Raw genomic sequence first — 27,261 nt, forward strand, 5'->3', positions numbered from 1 at the left:
CAAGAAAGGTGGTGTTGAGGGAAGAGGAGAAATAGGTGGGTCTTAAATCTCTGCGGCTTGCAAACCAAAGGCCGCTCACACAGCCTGGCTGCTTCTGACGTGGCCATGCCAGAGGGGCCATCCTCTGCCTGAAAGCCCATCTGAGCACCCACGGTGCCTGCGGGTGGCTCGCTGCAGGAAACAGCTACAGAGCAGCCCACCCAGCTCACAGGGGACAACTGGGTGTGGCATGATCCCAGGGACGGACACCCTGAGCCTGTCTGAAGACCGGACAGAAAGCAGCTTTCCTTATCGCTAACCAAACAGGGTGATTTCATGACCCACACACAGTCATTGTCAAAATACTTGACCTAGAGTGGAATTACTGGTTTGTATTAACTGTCCCGAGGTAAACATTTACAGGATCAGAAATTCCTCACCAGGAGATCTGTAAATACGTTAGGGCTCTTTCTCAAGGAGAAATAAAAATGATGAAACTTTCACTCATTCAAAAAATATCTACTGAACGCTTGATAAGGGCAGGGATGTGCAGACTTACATGTGCAGCCTATAAGGCAGAGACAGGAGTGTTCTGAAATGCCACTGAGGGGGTCCGGTGAGACTCAAACTGCGGGTTGGAGCAGACACAGCAGTTTCAAGATTTACACCGCTAAGTCACCAAGGCCGCATCGGCAGAGATCAACGGAACAGAACAGAGAACCCAGAAATAGACCCACACAGATATGCCCAACTGAGTTTTGACAAGGTGCAAAGTAATTCACTGGAGGAAAGACAGCCTTTTCAACAAATGATGCTGGAGCAATCAGACATCCATAGGCAAAAAAAACATGAACCTGACCTAAGTCTCAGGCCTTATATAAAAATCAATTCAAAAGAGACCATGGACGAGGATGCAGAGAAAGGGGAGCCCTCTTACCCTATTGGTGAGAATGCAAACTGGTGCAGCCACTCTGGAAAACAGTACGGAGGTTCCTCAAAGAGTTAAAAATAGAGCTACCCTACAACCCAGCAATTGCACTACTGGGTATTTATCCAAAGGATACAAAAATGCTGATTCGAAGGGGCACATACACCCCAATGTTTATAACAGCATTATCAATAAGAGCCAAACTATGGAAAGAGCCCAAATGTCCATCGACTGATGAATGGATAAAGAAGATGGGGTGTGTGTGTACACACAAACACACACACACACACACACACTGAAATATTACTCAGCCATCAAGAAGAATGAAATCTTACCATTTGCAATGACATGGATAGAGCTAGAGGGTATTATGCTAGGCAAAAAAGTCAGTCAGAGAAAGACAAATACCATAGGATTTCACTCATATGTGGAATTTAACAAAGACGACAGATGAATACACAGGAAGGGGGGAAATAAAAAAGGAGAGAGGGAAATAAACCGTAAGGGACTCTCAACTATAGAGAACAAACTGAGGGTTGCTGGAGGGGAGGTGGGTGCGGGATGGGGTAAATGGATGATGAGGATTAAGGAGGGCAATTGTGATGATCACTGGTGTTATATGTAAGTGATGAATCACTGAATTCTATTCCTGAAACCAATATTGCATTGTATATTAACCAGTTAGAATTTTTTAAAAAATGGAGCATGGATTTAAATGTAAAACATTTAAAAAAAAATAGAAGAAAATATTTAGAATCTAGGGTTAGGAAAAGAGCATAACATAAAAGGAAACATTTATAATTGAACTTTATTAAAATTAAAAACATTTGCCGGGAGGGAGAAAGACCCCACTGAAAGGATAAAAGGCTTGGAGGAAGGGAAAATATTTGTAAACCATATATTCAACAAAGGACTAGTAGCTAGACTATAGAACAAACTCTGAAAACTCAACAGTAGTTAAAAACAAAAAACAAAAAAAACACAAGCAAGTAATCTAATTAGAAAATGGGCAAAAAAACGTAAAGAGACATTTCACCAAAGAGGAAATATACATGGCAAATATCACAGGAAAATATGTCCAAAATCATTAGCCATTAGGGAAATGCAAATGAAAGCCACAATGAGGGGTTCCTGGCTGGCTCTGTCAGTGGAACATGTGACTCTTGATGTCGGGGTTGTAAGTTCGAGCCCCCTGTTGGGTGTAGAGGTTACTTAAAAATAAAATCTTAAAAATAATAATAATAAAATAAAACCACAAAGAGGTATCATTATCAGAATGACTAAAATAAAAACAGTCACAACACCAAATGCTGGTGAGGATGCTGAGAAACTGGAGCATTCATTTATTGATGGCAGCAATGTCAAGTGGTATAGCCCACTCTGGAAAACAGTCTGGCACTTCTCAAAAAAACTAAATATGCAACTACTATACAACCCAGGAAATGACATCCCAGGCATTTATCCCAGAGAAATGAAGACTTATGTTCCCACAAAAACCTGCACACAAACATTCACAGCAACTCTATCTGTAAAAGCCCCACGCTGGAAACAACCCAGATGCCCTGCATCTGGCGAGTGGGTGAATGACCAAACAGTGTGGCACATGCGTGCTGTGGAATACCGCTCCGCAGTAAAAGGGCACCAACTATGGATACGCACAACCACCCAGATGAGTCTTTGGAGAATGCTGCAGAGTGAATAAGGTCAATCCCAAAAGATGTCATATGAATGATTCCATTTATATAACAGTCTCAGAATGACAAAATTATCAAAATGGAGAACACAGCAGTTGCCAGGGAGGCAGATGGAGTGGGGACAGGAGGGAAGTGGGTGAGGCCATAAAAGGTCACTGTGAGGGATCCTTGTGGTGATGGAATTGTTCCACAGCTTGACTGAATCAACGTGGCTATCCTAGTTCTGGTACCATACTACAGCTTACCACTGTGGGAAACGGGATAAAGGGTACATGAGACCTCCCATATTATCTCTTACGACTGCCTGCGAGTTTACAAGTATCCCAAAACAAGAAGTTTAACTAAAAATAAAAAATACTATACTAAGAAGTATATAGGGTGTGTTTCCAATTTCATATGAAAAATGAGCGGTATCTCTGGGATGTTAGGATAGAAATTTTCTTCTACGTTTGGAACATCCTCTAGCAATCATGTAATGGTTTAATTATATGAAAATGTTTGTTTTCAGGTCAGAAAAGTATTCAAGGATGAGCAGGCATTTCTGGGAGAATCTTAAAGAATGGGCAGCATTTCAACAGATAAAAGAGGCATCTTGACAGACTTAGTGAAGAGAAGGGCCATATGCACCCCAATGTTCATAGCAGCTTTGTCCACAATAGCTAAATCGTGGAAGGAGAGGAGATGCCCTTCAACAGATGACTGGATTAAGAAGCTGTGGTCCATATATACAATGGAATATTACTCAGCTATCAGAAAGAACGAATTCTCAACATTTGCTGCAACATGGACGGCACTGGAGGAGATAATGCTAAGTGAAATAAGTCAAGCAGAGAAAGACAATTATCATATGATTTCTCTCATCTATGGAACATAAGAACTAGGAAGATCGGTAGGAGAAGAAAGGGATAAAGAAAGGGGGGGTAATCAGAAGGGGGAAGGAAGCATAAGAGACTATGGACTCTGAGAAACAAACTGAGGGCTTCAGAAGGGAGGGGGTGGGGGAATGGGATAGACTGGTGTTGGGTAGTAAGGAGGGCACGTATTGCATGGTGCACTGGGTGTTATACGCAACTAATGAATCATCGAACTTTACATCAGAAACCAGGGATATACTGTATGGTGACTAACATAATATAATTTAAAAAGGTTTAAAAAAATAAAATAAAGAGGGCACTTGTTGTGATGAGCAAAAAAAAAAAAAAAAGAGGCATCTTGGAACAATCCTGAGGAAAGAACGGCAGGCACCATGGAGTGGGATGGGAGAGAGGGGGCCACGGGCAGCCGCCATGGGAGTGAGTGGTAAGACAGGCTGGGGGGCCTGCGCTCACTCTCTTCAAAGGTAAATTCTGCTCTCCTTCCTATAATTTTCTCGGTAGAGATGAAAGAAGCAGCTTAATAAATACCTCTCAAAGTAGAGATTAATTTTATATGGAAGCCTTAGTGGGTCAAAGAAAGACACAGTTCCCTTCCTCACCAACCCATTGCAGCAGGGAACCTAGAGCTGCTCTCTCCTCCAGCAGCTTCCTCTGAAGACCACGGTCAAGCTGGACCCACAAGTGCTTATCTACCCCTCTGACTCTAAACCCACTTCTCCCTCCTGGGCCTATAGACAAGGGAGGAGGCAGGGCTAGAGTTAAGGTCATAAGGAGAGAAGGAGTGGAGGAGGGTTTCTGAGAGTCAGGAGACCTGAGGTAGCCACCATTCACAACCCACCCAGACCTTGGTTTCCTCACATAAGTAATGGGGAGGTCGGCTAACTCATCTCCAGGATTCTTCTGGCTCTGACGCTCGTCGGCCTGAGGTCCCCAGGCCTGGGTCTGGCTATGCATGCCAGATCCCAGGAGAGCCGCCAAACTCAGTTACTCCTTCCGAAGTCCTGCCTGTGTCTTCACCACCATTTTCTTTCTTTTCCAACTTAACAGCCACACAACGTTGAAGTAACATAGCCCTTTGACAACAAAATTTAACAAAATAGCATAACCCAAGAAAAAACTCAAACCTGGGCAAGCCCCACATCCCTCTTGGAGCCTCCACCACAGCTCACCGCGGCGAAGCAAACGCGCCTGCCCAGGGAGCGCACGAGACAGCGCCCACGGGAGAGCATGCCGACCGCGGTGAAGTGGGTCACAGGACTTTTACGAGCCTTCTACAAGACCTTAGTGTGATTCTGTCTTGACTTTCACAAGAAATCGCTCCAAGGGCACCCATTCTGACCAGAACAGACTGTGATGGGCTCTCCCTGTGCCTTTCCAGTAACAGCGTGAAATTAGCCATTAGTACTATTTATGGTTGTTTAATTGAACACACACCCCATTACTTCCCAAACACCTGAACTGTTCCATTTACAGCTTAAGCATTTAAAATTATTTATGCCAAATCTTCCTATAGTTGCTGCCCTCTTCCTAATCCTCCCCAGCCTGTGAAGTCTAGATTTTCTGGCCTGGTATTTATTCCCTTGGTTGAGGTGGTTCAACTCTAATCCTATCCCTGCCTCCTGGTCTGATGAGAACCTACAAACGGCCATTTCCCTCCAGACTCCTGTGCAGGCATTGCATGTATACACACACACATATATATACACACAGATACACGTGTGCATGTGTGTGTACACACACACACACACACACACACACACACACACACACACCAGACTCTGCTTGTGTTTTAGTGTCTGGGAAGAAGACTTAACCAGACACCCTGATTCTTCCTGCTCCCACCCTCCTCCCATTTCACTTCATTATTAACTCAGCAGGCCACCTAACTGGGATATCATTCAGGGCACTGCATTTCTTCCCACTTCCTGTTCTCTAGTTAGAGTCACCCTGCCCCCCTAACTCATGAGATCAGCAAATGGAACCAGATGCTCCTTATTCCTCCCGAGGTATCCTGGAGAGCCTGCCAAGCTAACACAAAGAATGCCTGCCTGTGCTTTGCATGCCCCGCCAGCCCACGGTCCACCACTGACTGGGCCAGGAGCGAGGCCCTGACTGACTCCACAGCAGCTGCCAACAACCTGGTTGGTGTCCAAGGAGGTGCCCTGGCATGGGGACTCTGCCCAAAGATGCTTTATACTGGCTCACTCAAGCATATCTTTTTCTTATAAGGAAGGACCATAAAGCCTGGAAACACAGATAATGTTTTATTAAACTATAGCCTAATAGCAATAAACCATTTATTATGTTTGTACACCTATGCTTCCAGACTTTATGGCTGTCTGAGAGTTTGAATGCAATGACACACAGAGAAAACTTCTCACCCTCTAGCTGAGAAAAAAGCAGAAAGACTGTCTTAGTCTGTTCAGGCTGCTATAATACAAATCCTATGGACTGGGTGGCTTAAAAGACAAACATTTATTTCTCCCAGTTCTGAAGGCTGGAAAACCTAAGATCACGGTGGTGGCAGATTGGGTGTCTAGTGAGAACCCACTTCCTGGTTCATAGACGGCCATCTTCTCACTGTGTCCTCACATGGTGGAAGGGGCAAGGGAGCTCTGGGGTCTCCTTGAAAAGGGCACTAATACCATCCACAAGGCTTCCACCTTCATAATCCAATCACTTCTCAAAGGATCCACCTCCTCATTCCATCCTATTGGGAATTAGGATTTAACAAATGAATCGGCAGGGGATTGGGATATAAACTTTCAGTCTCTAGCAAATACCTACAGAGAATACAGTAAGTAGAAGCCATGATGTAACAGAATCCATGAGTTTAAAAAAAGCCCTGGGGCAAATGGGAACTGGTGAGTAGCGGGGTAGAAGGAAATGAACAGAGAGAGGCAGGGACAAAAGCACTGAGTCATGAAGTGGAAGACCACGGGGGGTTACTGGTGGCACTCCAGAGCGCTACTGGAAAGCTTCCACTGAACCCTGAAGGGTCACATCCTGTTTTGGCAACACAGCACACTGAGCTATCTTGAGCCTTCTCCTAACAAACAGCTAGAAATGCTAAAGAAAACCATAAAAAGCAGAAATTTATACACAGCTGACTGACACGTTCACAAAAGGAAAATTCCCTAGAATTAGAGATGCATAAGGGATTAGTGGGGTAGAGGGCAGGAGGGAATGGTGGGAGTTATCATACCCAGAAATAGGCACTCTAGCCAGGGGCATGAGAAGAATCTTCGATATGGGGCGCCTGGGTGGCGCAGTCGTTAAGCGTCTGCCTTCAGCTCAGGGCATGATCCCAGCGTTCTGGGATCGAGGCCCACATCAGGCTTCTCCACTAGGAGCCTGCTTCTTCCTCTCCCACTCCCCCTGCTTGTGTTCGCTCTCTCGCTGGCTGTCTCTCTCTGTCAAATCAATCAATCAATCAATCAATCAATCTTCGATAAATGCACCTGGACAATCCACTGAAGGGACGCACACCATGGAAAAGTAAATTAAAAATCACTTGGGGAGGGGGAGAGTAATAACCTTCTGCTCAGGACACTGGGTGGTGACAAAAAATAAATCTCCTTTGAAGTATAAAAATATTTAGATGTATGCCACATACAAGTTTGATATCCAACTGACACAACTCCTTTGGCACAAAACTCCATGAGCCCAAAATTAACAAGTATATTTGGACCAATAATACTATTGAGGCATTTGGAAAAGACCAACGCAAAATCTCGCTAAGAGGACACTTCAACAAAACTTCATGGAATTCCCACTAAGAAATGAGATCTTCTTAGAGCTCATAAAAAACCCCACTTTAGGTGAGAGACAGCAGATCTGAAAAACAGAAGGATTGGTAACATCCAAGAACTCAAGATCATGGAACAAACTGAAAGAGGCTGTGACTTTAAAATGTTTCAAAATTTAAGGAAGAAATAACAGATGATAAGGAAAAAAGAAATTTATGAAACAGAACAAGCAAATTTTAAAAATTCATTTCACTGAAATGAAAACTGAGTGGATGAATAAAACAGTAATTCTTTTTTAAAGAAGAGAATTCATAACTTGGACTAGAAATTAAGTAATTATTCAAAATAAAGCACAGTGGGATAACTGGGTAGCTCAGTCAGTTGAGCATCCAACTCTTGGTCGTCTCAAGTCATGATCTCATGTCCTGGGATTGAGCCCTGCCTTGGACTCCGCTTAGCAGGGAGTCTGCATGAGATTTTCCCCCTCCCCTCCCCTCCCCCCACTCTCTCATGTGCACAAGCATGCACGCACATGCACGTGCTCTCTCTCTAAAATAAATAAAGTAAATCTTAAAAAATATATATATCACACAGAGAAATAAAATTTAAAAAAAAATGGACAGTTAGGCAAGATGGTAGATAGAATAAGAATGGCCAATAGAAGTTCCCACATAAGAATAATAGGAATTCTAGAAGTGATACAGAAAATGGGGAAGAAACTATTTAAAAACACAATTTCACTACAGAACATTATTCAAAGAGTGAGAATTTCCCAGATTTCACAAAAGACATAAACAGATTGACAATGAGTGTTGCCTAAAATGTAAAAACAAATCTAGATACATCTGGTTGAAACTACAGAATACCAAACACAAAAAGGAAAGTATAAAAGTAACCAGGAAGTAAAGACAGTTCATCTACAAAAATGAGAATTATCTGACAGCAGACCTCTTGATAGCAAAATAGAGTCAGAAGATAAAAAAAATACTATCTTTGAAGTGTTAGGATCCTATGCCCAACTAAATTGCTTTCAAGACTGAGGATGGGGGCACCTGGGTGGCTCAGTCATTACGCATCTGCCTTCGGCTCAGGGCGTGATCCCAGAGTCCTAGGATCGAGCCCCGCATTAGGCTCCCTGCTCCACTGGGAAGCCTGCTTCTCCCTCTTCCACTCCCCCTGCTTGTGTTCCCTCTCTCGCTGGCTGTCTCTCTCTCTTTCAAATAAATTTAAAAAATCTAAAAAAAGAAAGAAAGAAAGAAAGAAAGAAAGAAAGAAAGAAAGAAAGAAAGAAAGAAAGAAAGAAAAGAAAAGAAAAAAGAAACTCTCTAAAAAAAAAGACTGAGGATGATATATAAGTATTTTTAGACAACACCATTTACTGAAAGAAAAATACTCAAGCATATGTTCATAGATCAGAAAGAAGAAAACTGAACTTGGAAGGAAGGAGTAACACTCAAAAAGCAATGATAACAGACTGGAAAATATGTAAATGAATCTAAATAAGTATTAACTGTTAAATTAGCCAATTTTAGGGGGGTGATTTTAAAAAGACAAAATTAAAATGATACTACATAATAATAGTATAAACACAGGAGCTGATTGTAGTTGAAGCTTTCTAAGGTGCTTATATTATTATGGAGAAGAATGGGGATAATGATTAGTTTTACGCATTAAGTCAAACACACATTTTAAATATATAAGAGTAATTATTAAAACAGTAATACAAACTCCTAATCAAGCAAAAGAACATCAGAATTGAAAACTCAATCAATCAAAGAGAAAGCAACATAAAAAAATAGAAAAAAGAAATGAAGAAAAGGCATGGAACTTACGAACATAAAATACAATGACAGAAATAAATTCAAACGCCTCATAACCATAATAAATGTAAATGGATTAAATTCACAAGTTTTTTAAAAAAGGATATTATCATACTCCATTTTTAAAAAGACAGCTGTAGACCATTCACAAGAAATACACCTAAAACGTAATGACATAGAAAGATGGAAACTAATGGAAGCACAAAAAATTATGCCAGGAAAATTAAAAAAAAAAAAAAGAATATGTAAGAATAAAGAGGTCATTATCAAATGATAAAGGGAAAAATCCATCATCAAAAAACAGTTTTAAGAAAAACAGTTCTAAATCTGTATGCATTTATATTCAAAATATACAAGCAAAAGTTGATAGATTATGAGAAAATATAAATACAAAATTAAAACAAGTGATTTTAACATACCTCTATCCTAAACAGATATATCTACCAGACAAAACTATGAAGGATATAAAAAAATTTGAACAACACAATTAACAAATGTTCTAAAAAAACTTTTTCCAAATTGCAGCAATCCACTAATGGATGGTAAATCAAACATATAATCACCATTTAAAAGTGTGTCCCATATGGCAAAGATAGGCATTATTCTGTGAAACCTTTGTTTGTATTTTGAATGATGACACAAAACATACTGCTTGCTGTGAGTTAAAGTTTGAAAGTCTTCAATCTAATGGATTTAAAGTCCTCACCCCAAAATTGGAGCATACACTTTCCTCTCAAGCACTCAAGAAATATTTACAAAATCTGAACCATTTACTAGCCACAGAGGTCTCAGCCAAACCCAGAGAATCAATATCATATCCTGAATGGTGCTGAAAGATGGCCCACAAGAGCTATGTAGCTACTAATTGGTTCCCTGTGGCTTCATTCAACAATCCTAGGATGGACGGGTAAAAGGGGTAAGGGCAGTCAAAAGATACAAATTTCCAGTTATAATAAAATAAATAAGTCATACGATATAATGTTCAGCATAATGACCATAGTTAACAATACTGTATTGCATATTTGAAAGTCGCTAAGAGAGTAAATCTTAGAAGTTCTCATCACAAGAAAAAAAAATTTTTTTTTTTAAAGATTTTATTTTTATGTATTCGACAGAGATAGAGACAGCCAGCGAGAGAGGGAACACAAGCAGGGGGAGTGAGAGAGGAAGAAGCAGGCTCATAGCAGAGGAGCCTGATGTGGGGCCCGATCCCATAACGCTGGGATCAAGCCCTGAGCCGAAGGCAGACGCTTAACCGCTGTGCTACCCAGGCGCCCCAAGAAAAAAATTTTTTGTACCCATGTGTTTAACAAGGAATGTTACCTAGTTATTGTGGTGATCATTTTGCAATATATACAAATATTGAACCATTACACTTGAAACTAATACAATGTTATATGTCAATTATACCTCAATAAGAAAAAAAAAAAAAGCCCAGTTCCCTGGAATGATCTAGAACATGTCTCTGTCCCTTGCAAGTGCCAACTAACTTGGCTAGTTATTATTGTGTCTCACATGTATAAGAACTCAAAAATTTTGGTAGAATGAAATACTGCTCAGTGGAAGCAATCTTTAAGAAGTTGAAACTAAACCAAGATGAACCATTTTCAACCTATCGAGATATTTCTTCAGAGTACTCACTAGAAGAAATATACCCCCAAAAAGGGAAAAATGTTTTGAGCTTGCACAAGTGGCGGGGTGTATGGGTGATGGGTGCAACGACCATGATGAGAATAGGCACAAGGAGGCAGGCTGGCTAGCCAGAAGGGTCAATTCCAGACAGTTCCATATTGCCAACCCTCTCGAATCATCTTATCCATCAATGGAGACGGTGACTTTTCTAAGACCCACTCTGTTAATTTAAAGGGGACCAGAGAACACAGATTCTTCTCATCTTGCTCTGCTGCCTTTTATTTCACTCCAGGGTTTGCAGCAGTGGGATAGGAAACCCAGCTGGGAGACAGGGATGGTCCCCGGCAGGAAGGGTCCTCTATGTCACGCTAAAGAGTTAGACAATAGGGAGCCAGGGCAAGTTCATGTGTTTAAGCAGAGAGTCCCATTGTCAGATTCGGGGGAGTGTCAAAGATAAAACAGAAAACGGAGAGACTGGAAGTAGTGTCTGCCTTTAATGTGCTGACTGCATAGAGTCGGCCCTCAAATATTCACTTGGAGAAGACTGGTCAAAATATGGGTAGAATAGAGAATCTAAACATTTTTATTTGAGGTTAAAACTGACCATCTTGAAGTGTGCAACTCCGTGGCATTTGGTACATTCACAGTTGTGTAGCCATCATCTCTATCTGGTTTAAAACCTTTTCATCACCCCAGAAGCAGACCCCATACCCATTAAGCAGTCCTCTCCCTTCTCCCCAGCCCCTGGAAACCACTGATCTGCTTTCTGTCTATGGATTTACCTATTCTGAATACTTCCGATAAATGGAATTGCGCAATATGTCCAGCTTCTTTTCCTTGGTCTATTTTCATGGTCCGCCCATGGTACAGCATGTATCGGTAAGAGAGAAAAATGAAATCTTGCCATTTACAATGACATGGATGGAACCAGAGGGTATTATGCTGAGCAAAATAAGTCAATCAGAGAAAGACAATTATCATATGATCTCACTCATATGTGGAATTTAAGAAACAAAGCAGAGGATCACAGGGGAAGAGAGGAAAAATGAAACAAGACAAAATCAGAGAGAGAGACAAACCATAAGAGACTCTTAATCACAGGAAACAAACTAAGGGCTGCTGGGAGCCAGGGGGACGGGGTAACTGGGTGATGGATATTAAGGAGGGCACGTGATGTAATGAGCAATGGGTATTACGTAAGACTAAGGAATCACATGCCCGTACCTCTGAAACCAATAATACATTATATGTTAATTAATTGAATTTAAATTTTAAAAATTTTTTTTAAAAATCATGTTTTCAGGGGCACCTAGGAATCTCAGCTGTTAAGCACCTGCTTTCAGTTCAGATCATGATTCCAGGATCCTAGGATCCAGCCCCACATTTGGTCTCCATACTTGGTGAGGAGGCTGTTTCTCCCTGTGCCCCTCTCCCCCGCTCATGCTCTCTCTCTTTCAAATAAATAAATAAATAATCTTAAGAAAAAAAAAAAGAAAGAAAAGAAAATTCCTAGACTGCAAAAGCAGAAGAGCAGCATCTGAAGGCAATCTCAGTGTGAGCAGTAACAAAGGTCAGGGTAGGGATGCCTGGGTGGCTCAGTTGGTTAAGCATCTGTCTTCGGCTCAGGTCATGATCCCAGGATCCTGGGATCGAGTCCTGAGTCAGGCTCCTGCTGCTCCCTCCGCCTGTCCCTACGCCTGTTCATGTTCTCCCTCTCTCTGCCTCTCTCTCTCTGACAAATAAATAAGTACAATCTTAAAAAAAAATAAAAAGAAAGGTCAGGGTAACTGCATTGCTCGAGCCTGAGGGACTAGCAGGACCGTAGCACCGAGAACACAGATGGGAAAGACTGAGAAGATTCAGGTGGGCCCGAGGGCGACAGGTCTGTCTCTGGACACTCCGAGTTTGAGGTTCTAGGGGAAATCCATCCAGGCCAGGCCGCCGCACAGACAGCCTGCAGCTCTGAAGAGAACCCCCGCAGCAGCTACAGAGCTGGAGAGGCACAGAGACGCACTGTCTTACTGTCCTCCGAGGATGAGGGGGACACGGTCGTCTGCAACTACTTCTGTCATTCAGAGACACATGCGACGCACAAACTCTCCTTGCCTTTTCCGGAATGTGACTCATACGATTACAAAACTTCGGACGTGAACCATAACGAGGAAGACTCAAGACAGAGAAGATATTGTCCTCACCCCAGAGCAAAGCTCACGGTGGGTTCTGTTCTGGCTTCGGTGAACAGAATCCATTCACGGAGCCCAGCGCTGGCACTTTCCAGTAAGCACCTCCTCTACCACCTCCAAACCTTGGATCGCCTGGTTCCGTCATTCCCTGCTTCCAGCACAGTCCAGAGCATCTGCCTTCCACAGACGCCTGTCAGTTTTACAATTTGTTTAGAATCGTGAAGTTTGGTGAAAATATGCAGGCTCACCAGTCTGACTGCAACTCGGCAGGTAAAATACCGATTATATCCCCACTGAGTAATCCCTGTGAGTGATCTTAACCCATGAAGGCAGGGAGAGGCTGCCCCTGCCACCTCCTCTGTGTATGTCTAGCCTGGGCCAACATCACAGCTCTCTGAAGATCCTTGCCTCACCCCTGCCTGGCACTGAACGCCAGTAATCATTTCTCTCCCTGAGGAGCTATTTCTGACCTGAAGCCAAGTCCTACACAAATCCAGTTCCGAGGGGGCAAGAGAAACTGCTTGCTTTAAATATATTTATTTACTTACTTATGTTTATATGTAATTTAAATATTTATATGGAAGCATACACACGCATATAAAATTTATAAAACATACTCCTAAGATGTTTTCGGTACCCTCAAGGTGAGGCTCAAACTGGAAACTCTGAGAAAAGAAACCATGTGGCAAACCTAGCAAACTTAGATCAAAGGAGAAAGAAGGAAGTGACTAGCAACTCTGAGTGCAGAGGTAAGAGACCCACAAGGAGAGGAGAAATCCCCCCAGTCCCCGGGGGAAGTACACGTGTAAGTTAAGGAGCAAGGGTTACCTATGATGAAAGAACGTTCTCAGACTCTACCTCCTCCTCTGGGAAGCTCACCGAGTCGCCAGGTGAGCTGTGACCACAGCTCCACATTCTCACCCTTCATTCACTCCCTCGCCCTGTGCGTCCCCGACAACGTCCAAGTGCCAGGCACTGTTCTAGGCACAGGGACCCCACAGTGAACTACACAGACACGCCCTCTTCCCACAGAGCTCAAGTCCTGGAGGCACATTAGTGAAGGCGACAAAGAAATAAAACCCATGGCACTTTCAGACAAGTGCTGACAGTATACAAGTAAATCACCAAAATCCATAGTGTGTCAGATGGGAAGGTGGGTAGGGATGGCCAGGGTGGAGGCAGGGACAACTTGAATGTGTAAGTGTGGGGGGCCAGGTGACTGATGTGAGATGTCAGCAGAGACCTGAAGGCGAGGGATTGAGCCCCAGGGGTATGGATCTCTGGAAAAAGAATGTCAGGGGGGCCCCCAACCTCGAGGAACAGCAGGGCACCTGAGTGGCTGTGAAGGGGCAGGGGTAGAAGCAGAGAGGTGGCAACACCAGCTCCTTTGCTGTGATTTATCTGTTTTGCTAACTAAGTGTCAAATTGAGCTGTAGACGTCTTGGGAGCAGAGCCTGTGCTGCCATATTCACACCTGCATGCCCAGGGCACAGTACGGAGCCTGAATGAAGCGTGGGCAGGTGGACAGCTGAATGGATGAGGAGTAACTGGGTGAATCGGGAAACTTGTCCAAAGGGAAAATATGCTAAGTGAGGCTGTTAGCAGGGAATAATGCTGGCTTTAGCCATCACCGTAAAGGCTTAACCAGTAGTTTTTAACTCCATCAATATGCAGGATATTTTCCAAGAAAATATACAGCTTTAATCTTACAATGGAAGTCAACAATAAAACAGCATTTGCATTACTGTTGCAAAGGGAAATGCATATATATTTTATAAATATATAATATATATTTTATATTTTATATATTTATAAAATATAATGTATTTTTTATATTTTATATATTTTATAAATATATAATATATTTTTATATTTTATATATATTATACATTATAAATATAAAATACATATGTATTTTTTCATTTTCTGGACCACTGTGCTAGAATACATTCACTCCCTAACATAAACAGGAAAACCCTGTATTTAAGCCACATTGCCTGAATAATAGGTATAGGTGGCATACACAGATTATTTGTTTACACAGCTTCAATAAACACCGTAACACATTTTCCAGCTCACTGGAAGAGGAGACTCGAGAAAAAGCTACTGCTTAATTCTGTATTCTAGTAATAACATTCTCCATTCGAACCCATAAAAGGAATTAATGGCCAGCTCATCTGAATGTAAATAATAAAAAAGAGTAGCTTTGGACCATGGTTCACCAAGCCTTTTCTGTAGAGGGTCAGACAGCAAATATTTTAGGCTTTGCAAGCAACATACAGTCTTTGTCACATAGTCTTTGCTTTTTTAGGTGTATTTTTGTGTGGTTGTTGTTGTTTTACAATGCTATGCAAAATATAAAAACCATTCTTAGTTTCTGGGCCATACAAATAAACCATAGTTCACCAAATGGGACACTTGGAGTCCCAAGCCCCTAACAATTCAACCCAAGAAAGAAATCCCCATGTATCTTGGGATTACCTCTTTCAGTCTCTCCAGCTCATTCTGGAGGGCTTGTTTGGATATCTCCACTTCAATCACTTGCTGTCGGAGGCTTTCATTTTCATCCTCAGCTTTAGCACGCTTTTCCTCCACGGTGTCAAGCTCATGGTGCAATCTGACAGATACATCTTTGGCTACCTGTACCGACCAACAGAGATAGTCATCAGGACATGAAGCTTTCTGTGTGCTGAGGGCACATTCAAACAACGTCAGAGGAGGAATCATTAAGTGATAGGATATCACAGTAAAGAGCAAAGACCCTGGAAACATTAACAAGCCTGTCTTTACAGAAGGGTATCAGTTTCAAACATGAAATCCACATTATGAGCAAAGATACGACCTTTATCTGGATTAAAAGGCTACTGTGGTAGCCCTACCTCGTTAAAGAGTATCACCAAGGAGGCCAATTCTGCTCACGCACACGTGCTTTAATGACAAATTAGAAATAACAGTAACAATAACAATGGATCAATAAACATTTCTGTTCCCTAAGGCAATACTAAAACTATCGGCTAAAAAAACCAAAATAATCCTGTAAAATAATGTAGTCAAGTCTTAAATTGTCTACTGCGGTAAAATATCTGAATGTTAAAAGCAGTTAAATATTTCTACCTTTTAAAGGGAAACAGGAAAGAGATTTTGCAAGAGAAATATAAATCACCCTTACCTCCCACTGAATGACATTTTGTTAGTGGTTTATAGATTTGATAGAATTACAAAGATTCTTTTCCTGTTATCATAATGAAAGGCGAAATGAGATTTCATAAGTACTCCCAGAATAAGGAGGACATTATGCATAATTCACCTCTTGATAAATGATTTGATAATCGGGGCATGGCTACCCAAGGAGAGAGCAAATGCTATAATGTCCACCACATTCCCACCTCTGCCAGTGGTTTTCTAAAATACCTTAGACAATTAGACTCAGACAATTAGTTATGATCCTATTTCTCCTTCAGTTAAATCAAAACACCATCCTTGGCTTATGGTCATCTCAGGTTTTCTGCATTCTAGAAACTTAAGTAACAATAAAAACATTAAATGATTACAGTCAGCCTCTATGATTTGTCTTTGACTATCACTGAACTGATAATTAATAGATTTTTAAAAAATACTCCAAATCTTTGGAAGGCGTTTCTGTATAATTCTACACAACTGTCAGACCAAGTGGCAGATAGTTTTTTTTAATTTATTTTTATTTATAGTTTTTTAAAAATATTTATTTATTTGAGATAGCAAGAGAGCGTGCACAAGCTGGGGGAGGCACAGAGGGAGAGGGAAAAGCAGACTCCCCACTGAGCAGGGAGCCTGATGTGGGGCTCGATCCCAGGACCCTGAGATCATGACCTGAGCCGAAGGCAGACGCTTAACAGACTGAGCCTCCCAGGTGCCCCAATTCTCTCTCTTTTTTTAAAATTGTAGATCCCTTACTACAGTTTTTTTTTTCCTTTTCCTTAGGTTTTAAGATTCCAGGTCATACAACAGGCTTAAATCTTGGGCTGTCAAAGCCATGTGACCACACACAGCCTATAAACCATCAGGTGAATGAAGAACATGTATGCTGAAATCCGTTGAGAGAGAGACAACTACTACCAGAACGGCAGGACTAGGTGTAAGTGGGTCCGAAGGGCTGCCAGCCTCAGACCTGCGATCCTGCCCCCTCTGCAGTCCCTTCTGGGAGGGAGCGCCCCATCGGCCCGGCTCACTCACCTTTAAATCCTGCTCCAGGCTCCGGATGAGCTCACCGTCCACCTGCCCGGTCTCAGCCACCTTCAGGCTCTTCTGCTCGGCTTTCCTGAGGCGGTACTGCAGGATCCGACAGTTTTTATGAGCGCGGTCCAGCTCTCGCCGAAGCTCCTGCAGCTGGTAAACATCTTCCTCTAAGTAACTGTCTCTCATCTCTTCCATCTCAGCACGGAGCTCATCCAATTCATCCTACACAAGCCAGATGGAGCAGATTTATAAGCCACGTCCACCGGGACAAGGGTGGTGTCTCCCGTCCACCCCGGCTCGGCAACGCTGAACGTTAACTACCTGTGAGTGTACCCCGCACCTTACAGCCGCACCTGTGGGACAGGACACAGGGACCCCGGAAAGGGTCACACGAGACAATATCATCACATGTCTGTTCAAATCTCATGGGCCCAGAAACTCAAAGGCAGGATGGATTATTCATTGCTGCCTGTCAGCATTTATTCCACTCCCAATATTTTCTCACATAAACAGAATCATAAATGAAATCAACTGCAGAGAACTGACCCTTTATATTCAAGCCAAACACTGCCTTAAACCTTATCTCCAGGGCACAATCTCGATACTAAGAGGAGTTGCACAGAGCCCCGCCTTCAAAGGACATAAACTTTAGTGGGATCATAACTGAACTGCCCTGGAATTATAACACACCTGCAAATGTCCCTAAAACTTGGTTCCACCAGACAAGTCTCAGCACTGACTATGTGACTCATGATTCCAAAGATATCACTTTTGCATTATGTCAAATCCACATTGGGTTTGTTTTTTTTCCATTCACTTGGCCTTCATTTCCCATCTCCACTTTACTCTGGCATTAACATGAAGACACCATGGGTACAGGAAAAACCCAGGAGTTGTCCCTTGCACCCCCCCCTTCTTCCCTCCCATTCCACAGCCAAACCAGTGCTGTTGGCCCAACAGCAACATAGGTGCAGGGCACTCTCTCCCCAGTGGCTGCACACCACAGCTAGTCCCTGCCTTCATCCGTCCCCAGGGAGCCCCTGCACACACAGGCGAGTCATGCGGGGCTCCCTGCTTCCCCTTTAGCCAATTGTCCACCCAGAGTTATCCTTTATTATGGAACTCAGACCACACCCCTCAGACCTTCCAGGGTGCTTCCTGTCGCCCTGAGAAAATTCTTCAAAGTCCTCCCTAGGGCCTCTGAGCTGCCCCTTTCTTCCCTGCCACACTGCCGGTCTCACAGGGTCTGGACTGCTGGAGGCTTTTCCACCTGTTCTACCCTCTCCTTAAAATGTTCCACCCCAACTTTTACGAGCTCATTGTCATATCATCTGGAAGGACACACACAGCGCCTTCCCTGACCACCCATCCCCCCAACCCCGTCTCTAACCTTTCTTGCCTTGCTCTGTTTTCTCCCCACCTCTTATCACCAGCTACTACTTATTCATGCTTCTTTCTCTTCTGGTCTGTCGCCCATACTGAAATGTAAGCTCTGCGAAGGCAGACCCCCACCCCCACCCCTGCCGAGTGGCCTCTCCTCTGTACTCACAGCGCCCGGAGTGGGGTGAGCCACACAGCAGGCCCCCAGTAAGTATTTGTGGGATGAACACACACGGACATCAGTCAGTCCCGACAAAGACCAAATTGTAAAGGCGACCAAAATCGAACACAAATGCACCTTTGTTTTGTTCCAGTCTTATAACCTAATTACAAAAAATTCTTCCCAAACCCACAGATGTAGCTGCAATATGCAAGACAGAAATTCTATTGACGTATTACAAAAGATTTTAATGAGGAGTAATTTGGAAGGTAAGAGATTAAGAAAAGCATTCTAGGAATTTTCTTGATTAGTTCGATCATTGATGGTTTAAATGCCTCCAGACTAGGATACACTCAGTCATTCCTATTTGTTTTGTTCAATTAACATCGAGGGTCAAGGAAAAAACTCTCCACGACGTGGACACCCTAAGCTATCACCTCTTGTCCTGCTATTCAGTTTGTTCCTGATTCTCTTCACTCTCATTAATCCTGCATTTGTTCTTAAAAGCAGGGATTTACTTATAATAAAGAACAAGAGCCTCCCAATAAACATCAAAGCCTCAGGTAGATAAGAAGCTGACCAGAAGGGAATCTCCTGAAGAGTATTTTAACCTGGAAAAGTTTAAGTGTAACAAATAAATTGGGACTTCTTATGGAAAAGTACAAATTGGCACAAACGGGGTAAAGACAGTTGCCCAGGCAAGCTCACCCATAAGCAGTGGATACTGGAAAGAGCACAGATGTAGCATCTCATTCCCCCAAACCCCAGCCTGTAGCTTCCCCCCAATCTGTCCACACTACCCTGACTAAGAGAAAGGGCTACTCAACCAACCATGACCCCACATGGAGCCTGTCTGAATGGACTGAATGGATGTTAAAGAAGAAAAGCTTTACTACATCCCAGTGGTAAATTGATACAATTAATGAAGTGTTTTTTTCTCAGCTTCTCAGTATTCTTACAAAATTTCTATAGCAGCAGTCACAACCTCATTAAAAATATAAGATGTTCTAGTGTGTCTTAAGAAAAAGGTAAATCTTAACATTGAAAAGTGTTGTGAAGTATAAGCAAGTTTTTTGTTCCTTTTCTGTTTTCCTTTGTGGAAATCTCTTCCTATACATCTTGTTCCTAGTAGGAAAATCCGCTGGGGCTGGGAGTTCACGGACTAAGCGTGGAAGCCAGTCAGCTGAACATACATGAACAGGATGGACAGGCTGGGCTCTTCAGGGAACAGGAGAACACAACTCTTTCAGGAAGGTCCTTGCCAACACCAGTAAAGAATAAGTTGGCCGACCGATGCCCGATCCCTACACTGAGGCTGTGATGCTGCTGTGTGGGAGCCAAGCCCCTGACCCGCCCCACACTGGGGGAGACCAACTGCAGACTGCAAGCTTTAACACAGCCTTGTGGGTGTCAATCTTCTGGCAAAGATTAGGTAATTAGTCCGAAGCTTCCAAATCAAGGTCAAGTTTCCCTCAGGTTCTACCCATGTATATGATGGACCTGACTTTCAGAAAGAGCCTATTCTCTACACTTGTGTCGGAGTACAGTTAAAAGGTAAATGTTTCACTGCGTAACTAATACACAGTTCAATGTAAGCAACAATCACGACATGTATATGTATTACAAATACGCAGTTTAACTGTGGCCATTCTGTTCATGGAAGGAATTGTCTGTGATTGCTTTTCCTTCTAGAAAGCTTATCTATAAAAGCCAAAGTCATTAATGCCTGGAATTACCTGTTACTCAAACAAAAGTTTTGAAAGTGTGAGACAGTCATAAGAAAACATAAGATATAACTTTCAGGTATAAAACTGTTTCTCAAGATTTTGTACCAGGAGGACCCTCATGGACCCAAATATCAAATGCTGGATATGTTCTATAGATGCGTTAACAATCACTGCAGGCTAAAAGAAACAAGTGTGTAAAAGTTAGATGAAGCCACACCTCCAAAGCATTCAGTAGGCCAGATATAAACAGCTAATATTTTTTGGCATAAATAATCACCAACATTAGTTGCACTGAAAGGAAAATTAGGGAGAGACCATAATTGCATGTATTTGAATCATTGCTTTTTTATAACTCATATTTTATCCAAATTTGTAGAACAGAAGACATTTCATTTAGCACTTCACCTTCATTGCTAACCCTATTCTCACCCTGCCAGGAACATATTACCTTGTCATATTTCATAGACAAGGAGAGCAAAGCCACGCTGGTTAGCATGTCCAAGGCCTCATAGCTAGTAAATAGAAGCTAGACTGCAAACTCATGTGCTCTTCCCAGTAAATACTATGAATTATTTGCAACAACCAGGACAAATGAAACAATAATAAGCCTTAAATCATGCTTTTAAAAGCCCACCACAGGCATGACATAATAAAGCAAGTTAACATTTTTAGATCTTGACAATTGTCAATATGTAAGTATATCCATTATCTCAACTTGCCCTCAGAAAGACACTGCAATAAGCAGCAAAGATATTGATACCCCCATTTTAAAAATGAGGAAATTGAGGGGCGCCTGGGTAGCGCAGTCCTTAAGTGTCTGCCTTTGGCTCAGGGCGTGATCCCGGCGTTCCGGGATCGAGTCCCACATCGGGTTCCTCTGCTGGGAGTGCTTCTTCCTCTCCCACTCCCCCTGCTGTGTTCCCTCTGTCGCTGGCTGTCTCTCTGTCACATAAATAAATAAAATCTTAAAAAAAAAATGAGGAAATTGAGATTCTAAACATTTAAATGGCTTTTCAACACTAGTCCAGTGCAGAGATGGGACTAAGGCCAGTGTTTCAACTCTTTTCATAGAACCTTGAAAAAAAGCAGTTTTCAGGTTCAGTGAAGTTACAAGAAAAGCAAATTATAAACCATGTAAGCTGGAAGCAGACATTTGAAAAGCAAAAACTGTGATTATTCAGATTAGGGTCATGATGGATAGTGATTTTGAAGCTACCACTATGTTAATTTTCTGACAGCATGCTCTAATTTAGAATACGCTGTATTAAAGAACCTTAAAAATGTCTGCCATTTAAATGTTTAAGAAAACCAAACCAAGCAGAACATATACTGTTCCTAGCAAATATAATGTAGACAAAGTAAAAGTAGAAAATTGCTCTTTTTTTATACACAGAAACTAAGAAAAAACTTGCCCTTAATCAACAGTTTTATATAGAATTTCAGGTCTGTTGCGTACTTCACTGTTAGGTCATTATCTCATTGAAAAACTAATTTAGCTTTAATTAAATCTATTTTTCAAATTTCATACATAAAATGAAATCTTGAAGGCGTGTGAAGCTCCCCAACCACTCCCCTTTGCCAGCAGATAACAGATCGAGCCTTATTATATACATCAAATTACAGAAATAATGAGGTACCATGTGTGTACTGGAGTAAACCAAGATTCAAATGAAGTGTTCCAATGCAAACCTCCACGAAAACAGTTTTATCCACAAATAAAAAATAAAAACGGAATCCGCAATATCTTAATTTAAGGGATACAAACTCTTGATCAGACTGATGGTTATATACAAATCTTAATCTCCTTCAAGCAACCCGAAATCAATAACTAGTTCTACATTAATATTTTAAGAACCCTTCTTTAAATAGACCCCAATTTGGACAGGGGAGCAGTCATCTGGCTACTGTTGCAATAATTCCATCTTCTGGGAGTTGCAGCCAGAAACAATTGTCTGCTGTAATATACAAATAATCCACCTCATTTCCCTCTGGACAATGAAAATGTTCTCTGCACAGTCCCAGCTGGAGCTAAGAAGGCACCGGGGCCGCTAACCATTGTTTACCAAGTGACAGTTCACCCAGCAGCTGATGGGCTCTGTTTGCCCTGGTCTACATTATCTTGCCACCTAAGATTATTACAGCCGCTCTTTCGCAGGCTGAATAAAGAATGGATGTGGAATGTGGAATGTCAGGGGAGAATAGGGCTGCTGTCCACTTCAACCCTTCCAAAAGAAAGGGAGAGGAGAGGAGGAGTTCAACACTTCAGCTGCTCAAAATTGTTTATTCTTGCCTCAGTGTCCCCGCTCCGGGCCACACTGACTACCTGGAATCCACACAGCCAAATTTAACAGAACCATTTCAGAGCCTGAAACTCAAAAGACTACTCAGGTGAGAAACAGGGTGGTGATACACTGAAACCTATAAGATCCCAAATGACCCTACCAATAATGTCTCTTGGGAAATCACTCCTCTCAAATGATCGGATGTTGCCTGCCCTAGTAGCTAGCAGTGATTTTTGTTTGAAACAAAAATAATTCTTATGAAATCACTGAGAAAGCAGAGGGAAAAAAAAAAAGCAGCCCCTCCCCACACCAACCCACACCCATCCTGCAGGACACTGAGGCTTTGGAGAACACTATTTGGACACAAACGGAGGGGGCATTGTGAGCACGTCACCAGGAACCGGAACGGCATTTTCAAAATAGGCCAATAAACTCAAAGTGATTAAATCCTCCTGAAAAGCCCATGGAAACAGAGAACATAATTAATATGTTCATGATGAGCACTAAGGCTGGTCTGATTGTCTCCGAGCACTCGAGCAAAACCCGGTGGTGGCAGGCAGGCAGGCAGGCAGCGAACACACCAGCGGCATTTTATAGATGCGCTCGTCACTGAGAAACGTGCCTGGGGTCGGTATGAAAACGAACCAAAGGCCTTTGGACAACTGAACTCAACTGCTCCCCTTAAAGTTTGAAGACTTCCAAATATATATAAGTTCATTGGGGTAAAGGGACAAGACTGCTTTTTTTTTTTTTAAAGATTTTATTTATTTATTCGACAGAGATAGAGACAGCCAGCGAGAGAGGGAACACAAGCAGGGGGAGTGGGAGAGGAAGAAGCAGGCTCATAGCGGAGGAGCCTGATGTGGGGCTCGATCCCATAACGCCGGGATCACCCCCTGAGCCGAAGGCAGACGCTTAACTGCTGTGCCACCCAGGCGCCCCAAGACTGCTTTTCTGGCTGTGTTTTCACGCAAAGAGCCAGACACTTGAATTGAATAATTGTGCTTTTTTCATCTAGCCACCTTCGTCCCCTTTGATGCAGGTAGAAGAGGAAGAGAAAGCAGTCAGGGTTGCCCCCAGACAGCCCCATGCAGCACAACCGACATCTCTGTTGACATCTGTTTTAAAAAACACAGCAGACTGGCTAAAAATCAAGAGAATTCCATGAGAATTTCTGGAGCAGTAAGATATCCCCCTATGGCTTTGCAGGCCTTATGTATCTGTTTGATTACCCTTCGGTCATTCTAGCTTAGGAAGTGTGACCGTCTTGCACGGTAATGGTGACAGAACTGACTTGGGAAAGAATGTGATGTTTAACACAGTCACAATCCTCTAGAATATACCCAAGTAAAATTCCTGACCCCAGGCTCTTCTTGTTAGGTAACATCCGAATAGAGGAATGTTCTGTCTCATCACGCGAGCTCTGTGCAACATTCCCTAAGACAGCAGTAGGTCAAGGATGCGCTTTTATCGACCATGAGAAAAAGTACCAGTGAGCAAAGAGAGCAATAAAAAGATAAGTTTTGATTTATAGTGTGCACGCTCTACACACCCTGTGCCAAGGCATGCTGCCCGCCTCTGCCCCTCAAGGCCACGCGTGATCACAGCCCCATTTTGCAACAGTGGGCACGCTCACTGACCTTAATCTACCAGGACTGCTGTTTTCTCTCGAACTGAATGATTGTAACTTAAGCTCCTAAATAACCAAACACATAACCCACACATATATCTGTATGCAGACCCTTGGTTTCCTAGCTTCCTTCTGAGCTCCTCTACCTACTTCTCTCTCCTGCTGTCAGAGGACAGGCTGGGAGATGCTCTCAGGCAGAGAGAATGGTTGGCCACGGCACTTTCTCCTCACGATCCAGCAACTGAACATTTCCCACAGATTAAACATTGTCAGTGGGATTTATATGACCATGTGTACACAGGCTAGTGGAGAGGTGTTCATTACAGCCCTTTCACCTAAAATGAAAAAAGGCCCCCTAGGAAAGCTAAACATTGGGAACATTTCAAGCTAATAAAACAACACTGAAGCAAGCAGTATACACTGAGAAAGGCAGCCTTGCTGGGAACAGGGATGCAGCCTGGTGCAGTGAAGAAAGCAAAAGGTCTGGAGCGGGGGGGGGGTTAAGAGAAGCTGCACCACCCCACCCCCCACTTGCTGTATGGCCTTGGGGAAGTCATTTAAGTTTTCTGGGCTTTCAGCATCCTTGTCTGTGAAATTGGGGTTATGATACAAATGACCACAATTATACCCTATGTTGTTGTGAAGACTCACCAAAATATCAAATATATCAGATCAGACGCCAGGGTCAGACATATAGTTCATTCACTGAGAATGGGCCAATGTGAAAGGATAAAGCAAATAAACAGTTACCTGGGAATGAACTCTGAAATGACTGTTGAGCTGCCTACTTTAAGATCAAAGATGCAATGGGAAACATCTTTTCTTTTATGGAACCCTCAATTTCCTGTTGCTTAGCAGGTCATGATTTGGATAAACATCATTTAATCAGAGCCACTGTGGGTCAGGGATCATGCCAAGAGCTGGCACTATAACCCAACGAGATAATCTTTCTGGCCTTTACGGAGTTTCCATGTGTTGAAGATCTACAAAGGCGCTGACCTCAAGATGGAGTCACATACAACATCACTGCCCTTTCTCTCCAGCACCTTTGAAAATCACTCTGTTGTCTATTACATAAGAGCGGGTGACACAAGCGAATGTACTGCTTGAAACATCTTACTCCAAACTCCCAATCTGTTCTCACCTCTCCTCTGCCTCACTGCTACCTCTTTACAGGCAAAACAGCTACTGCGCTCAGCTGGGGAGAGCAGCTCCTGATAAGAGGTTTAGGGTTACAACACTCAGCAATGAACCTATTCTGATGCCAGTTTGAACTGCACACTTTACCACCTTAAATAAGCCCATGTCCTTGGTCCCACTGGTCAAAAACTGGGCCTCATTTGGATAGGTTCAGCATCTGCTGAGAAAAAGTACAAATCACATAACCCAGATAAAGGAAGGCCATCCACTAGTTTGGGAGGAGATATATACTTTAGAATCTTAACAGAAACATGAAAAGATTTATACCGCTGTAGTTATTTACTAACTTGAAGACTATAATAAAGCAGCTGCCCCCGACTCAATCCCCCTTATTTTCTCAAGTCACTTCAATTATCTTGCCCCCCTCTCCACACACACACACACACACACTAAGTCTGGTTCTGCAGGGCCAAACTGCCCTCCTCCTGGGAGAAAAAGTGCAAGTCAGATCGAGGGCCCCAAAGCTAAGAAGACCAAGAGGACTTCACTAGCAGGACCTCACAAGAAATACTCAGAGACAGGGTGGCCGAGGCTGCTATTCCCTCGAAAGTGCCGGCGTGCAGGGGGAATCAAGTGGCCTCTCCTCTTATGGAAAATTGGCTTGTCCACACCTACAAAGGACTGGTGGGCCAAACCCACCAACCCTATGCCCCTCAATCCGGGCCACACCCATGGGACCCCTGAACTTAAGGTTTATCACTGAAAACAGCCCCCCTGCAGAGAAACAGAGGGGGCCTCACTTTGTGTAACTGCCGGAAAAGCATCTGACACAGCCACAGCCTGGCCCATAGCAGGCTCCGGACGGAACCTGCACACACCTGCACTGGGCCTGGACGAGCTCTTTGGCTAGGGGCAGCCACATCCCACAGGTGAGAATGGGCACATTTTGGCCATGGAGAAGGTCAGCTGTGTATCCAAAATGTGATTCTGGCCACCTCTCCCCCAGCATATCTACAGAGGCAAAGGCATCAGCAGGAAGAAGGAAGACTTCAAGAAACAAGAAAAGCTAAGTGGGGTGAGAACCCGCCCGGACCCACAGGTTTTGCTGTTCCTTCCAGAAGTTTTAGCTTAAGTTCCCAAAGCCCAGTGTGGGAAGGGGCGGGAAAGTGAAGGGCAGAAGAGAACATGCTTGTCAGGACCGGGAAGGCTGGGCTCACGGGTCCCCGCCCGCACCCAGGCCATTTGGGGTCGCCTCCGGGACACCTGCGGCAGAGCCGGCTGCTCACCTTGAGATAGTCGTTCTCCGAGCGCAGCTCCTCGATCTCCCGCATCAGCTCCTCTTCCACCGCCACCGCCGGTACCAGTCGGGTTTGCTCGCCCGGACCGGGCTCCTTGGGGATCCCGGGGGCCGTTCGCTCGAGCGGCGCGCGCCCCCCGGCATCCTCTGCCACACCCGTTCCCAGGGACCCCGCGGGGACCCCGCCCGGGCTGCTCCGACCCCCGAGGCAGGCGCCGGCGGCGGGAGGCACGGCGAGGAGCGCGGGGGGCTCGGGGCTGCTGGGCGGCGCCCCCCGAGCTGCGGGGCTTGTCGTGGGGGCTCCTCGCAGCGGTTCCCGGTCGCTGGAGCCCGTGCCGGACTCGGCGTCGCTACTGGCGGCTGGGAGCAGGCGTTGCTCGTCGGACAGCGGTTCGGAGGGGCAGTCGGAGAGGTCGGAGCTGCTGTCGGTGTGGCTGATGCGCGAGCCGGGAGCAGGGGAGCCGGCCGAGGAGGTCACGGCGAGGATCACGGGGGGGATCGGGGCGGCGGGGACCGGGGGTCCGGTGGCCACGGGCGGGGGGCGCCCCGGAGCCGCGTTTGGCTTTGCGG

General features: G+C 43.8%; 1 protein-coding gene across 12 annotated transcripts in view; it reads right to left on the minus strand.

Annotated features, from left to right (window-relative positions):
• Positions 1-27,255, minus strand: part of MTCL1 (microtubule crosslinking factor 1) — a 121,314-nt gene extending 94,059 nt beyond the window's left edge. For 9 of the 12 annotated variants that reach the window (XM_019797911.2, XM_019797914.2, XM_019797910.2 and 6 more), the window contains exons 1-3: positions 26,681-26,863; positions 17,073-17,297; positions 15,342-15,500 (exon numbers count right to left, since the gene is read on the minus strand). In XM_019797911.2, the coding sequence (XP_019653470.2) occupies positions 15,342-15,500; positions 17,073-17,297; positions 26,681-26,725 (429 nt within the window). In that variant the 5' untranslated portion in view covers positions 26,726-26,863. Of the gene's footprint in view, positions 1-15,341; positions 15,501-17,072; positions 17,298-26,680 lie in introns of all 12 variants that reach the window. The other 3 variants (XM_019797903.2, XM_019797915.2, XM_019797913.2) reach the window with 2 other exon arrangements.
• Between the last annotated feature and the right edge of the window lie 6 nt (positions 27,256-27,261).

Source organism: Ailuropoda melanoleuca, chromosome 14 (genome assembly GCF_002007445.2).
Source record: "Ailuropoda melanoleuca isolate Jingjing chromosome 14, ASM200744v2, whole genome shotgun sequence".
Taxonomy (NCBI): domain Eukaryota; kingdom Metazoa; phylum Chordata; class Mammalia; order Carnivora; family Ursidae; genus Ailuropoda; species Ailuropoda melanoleuca.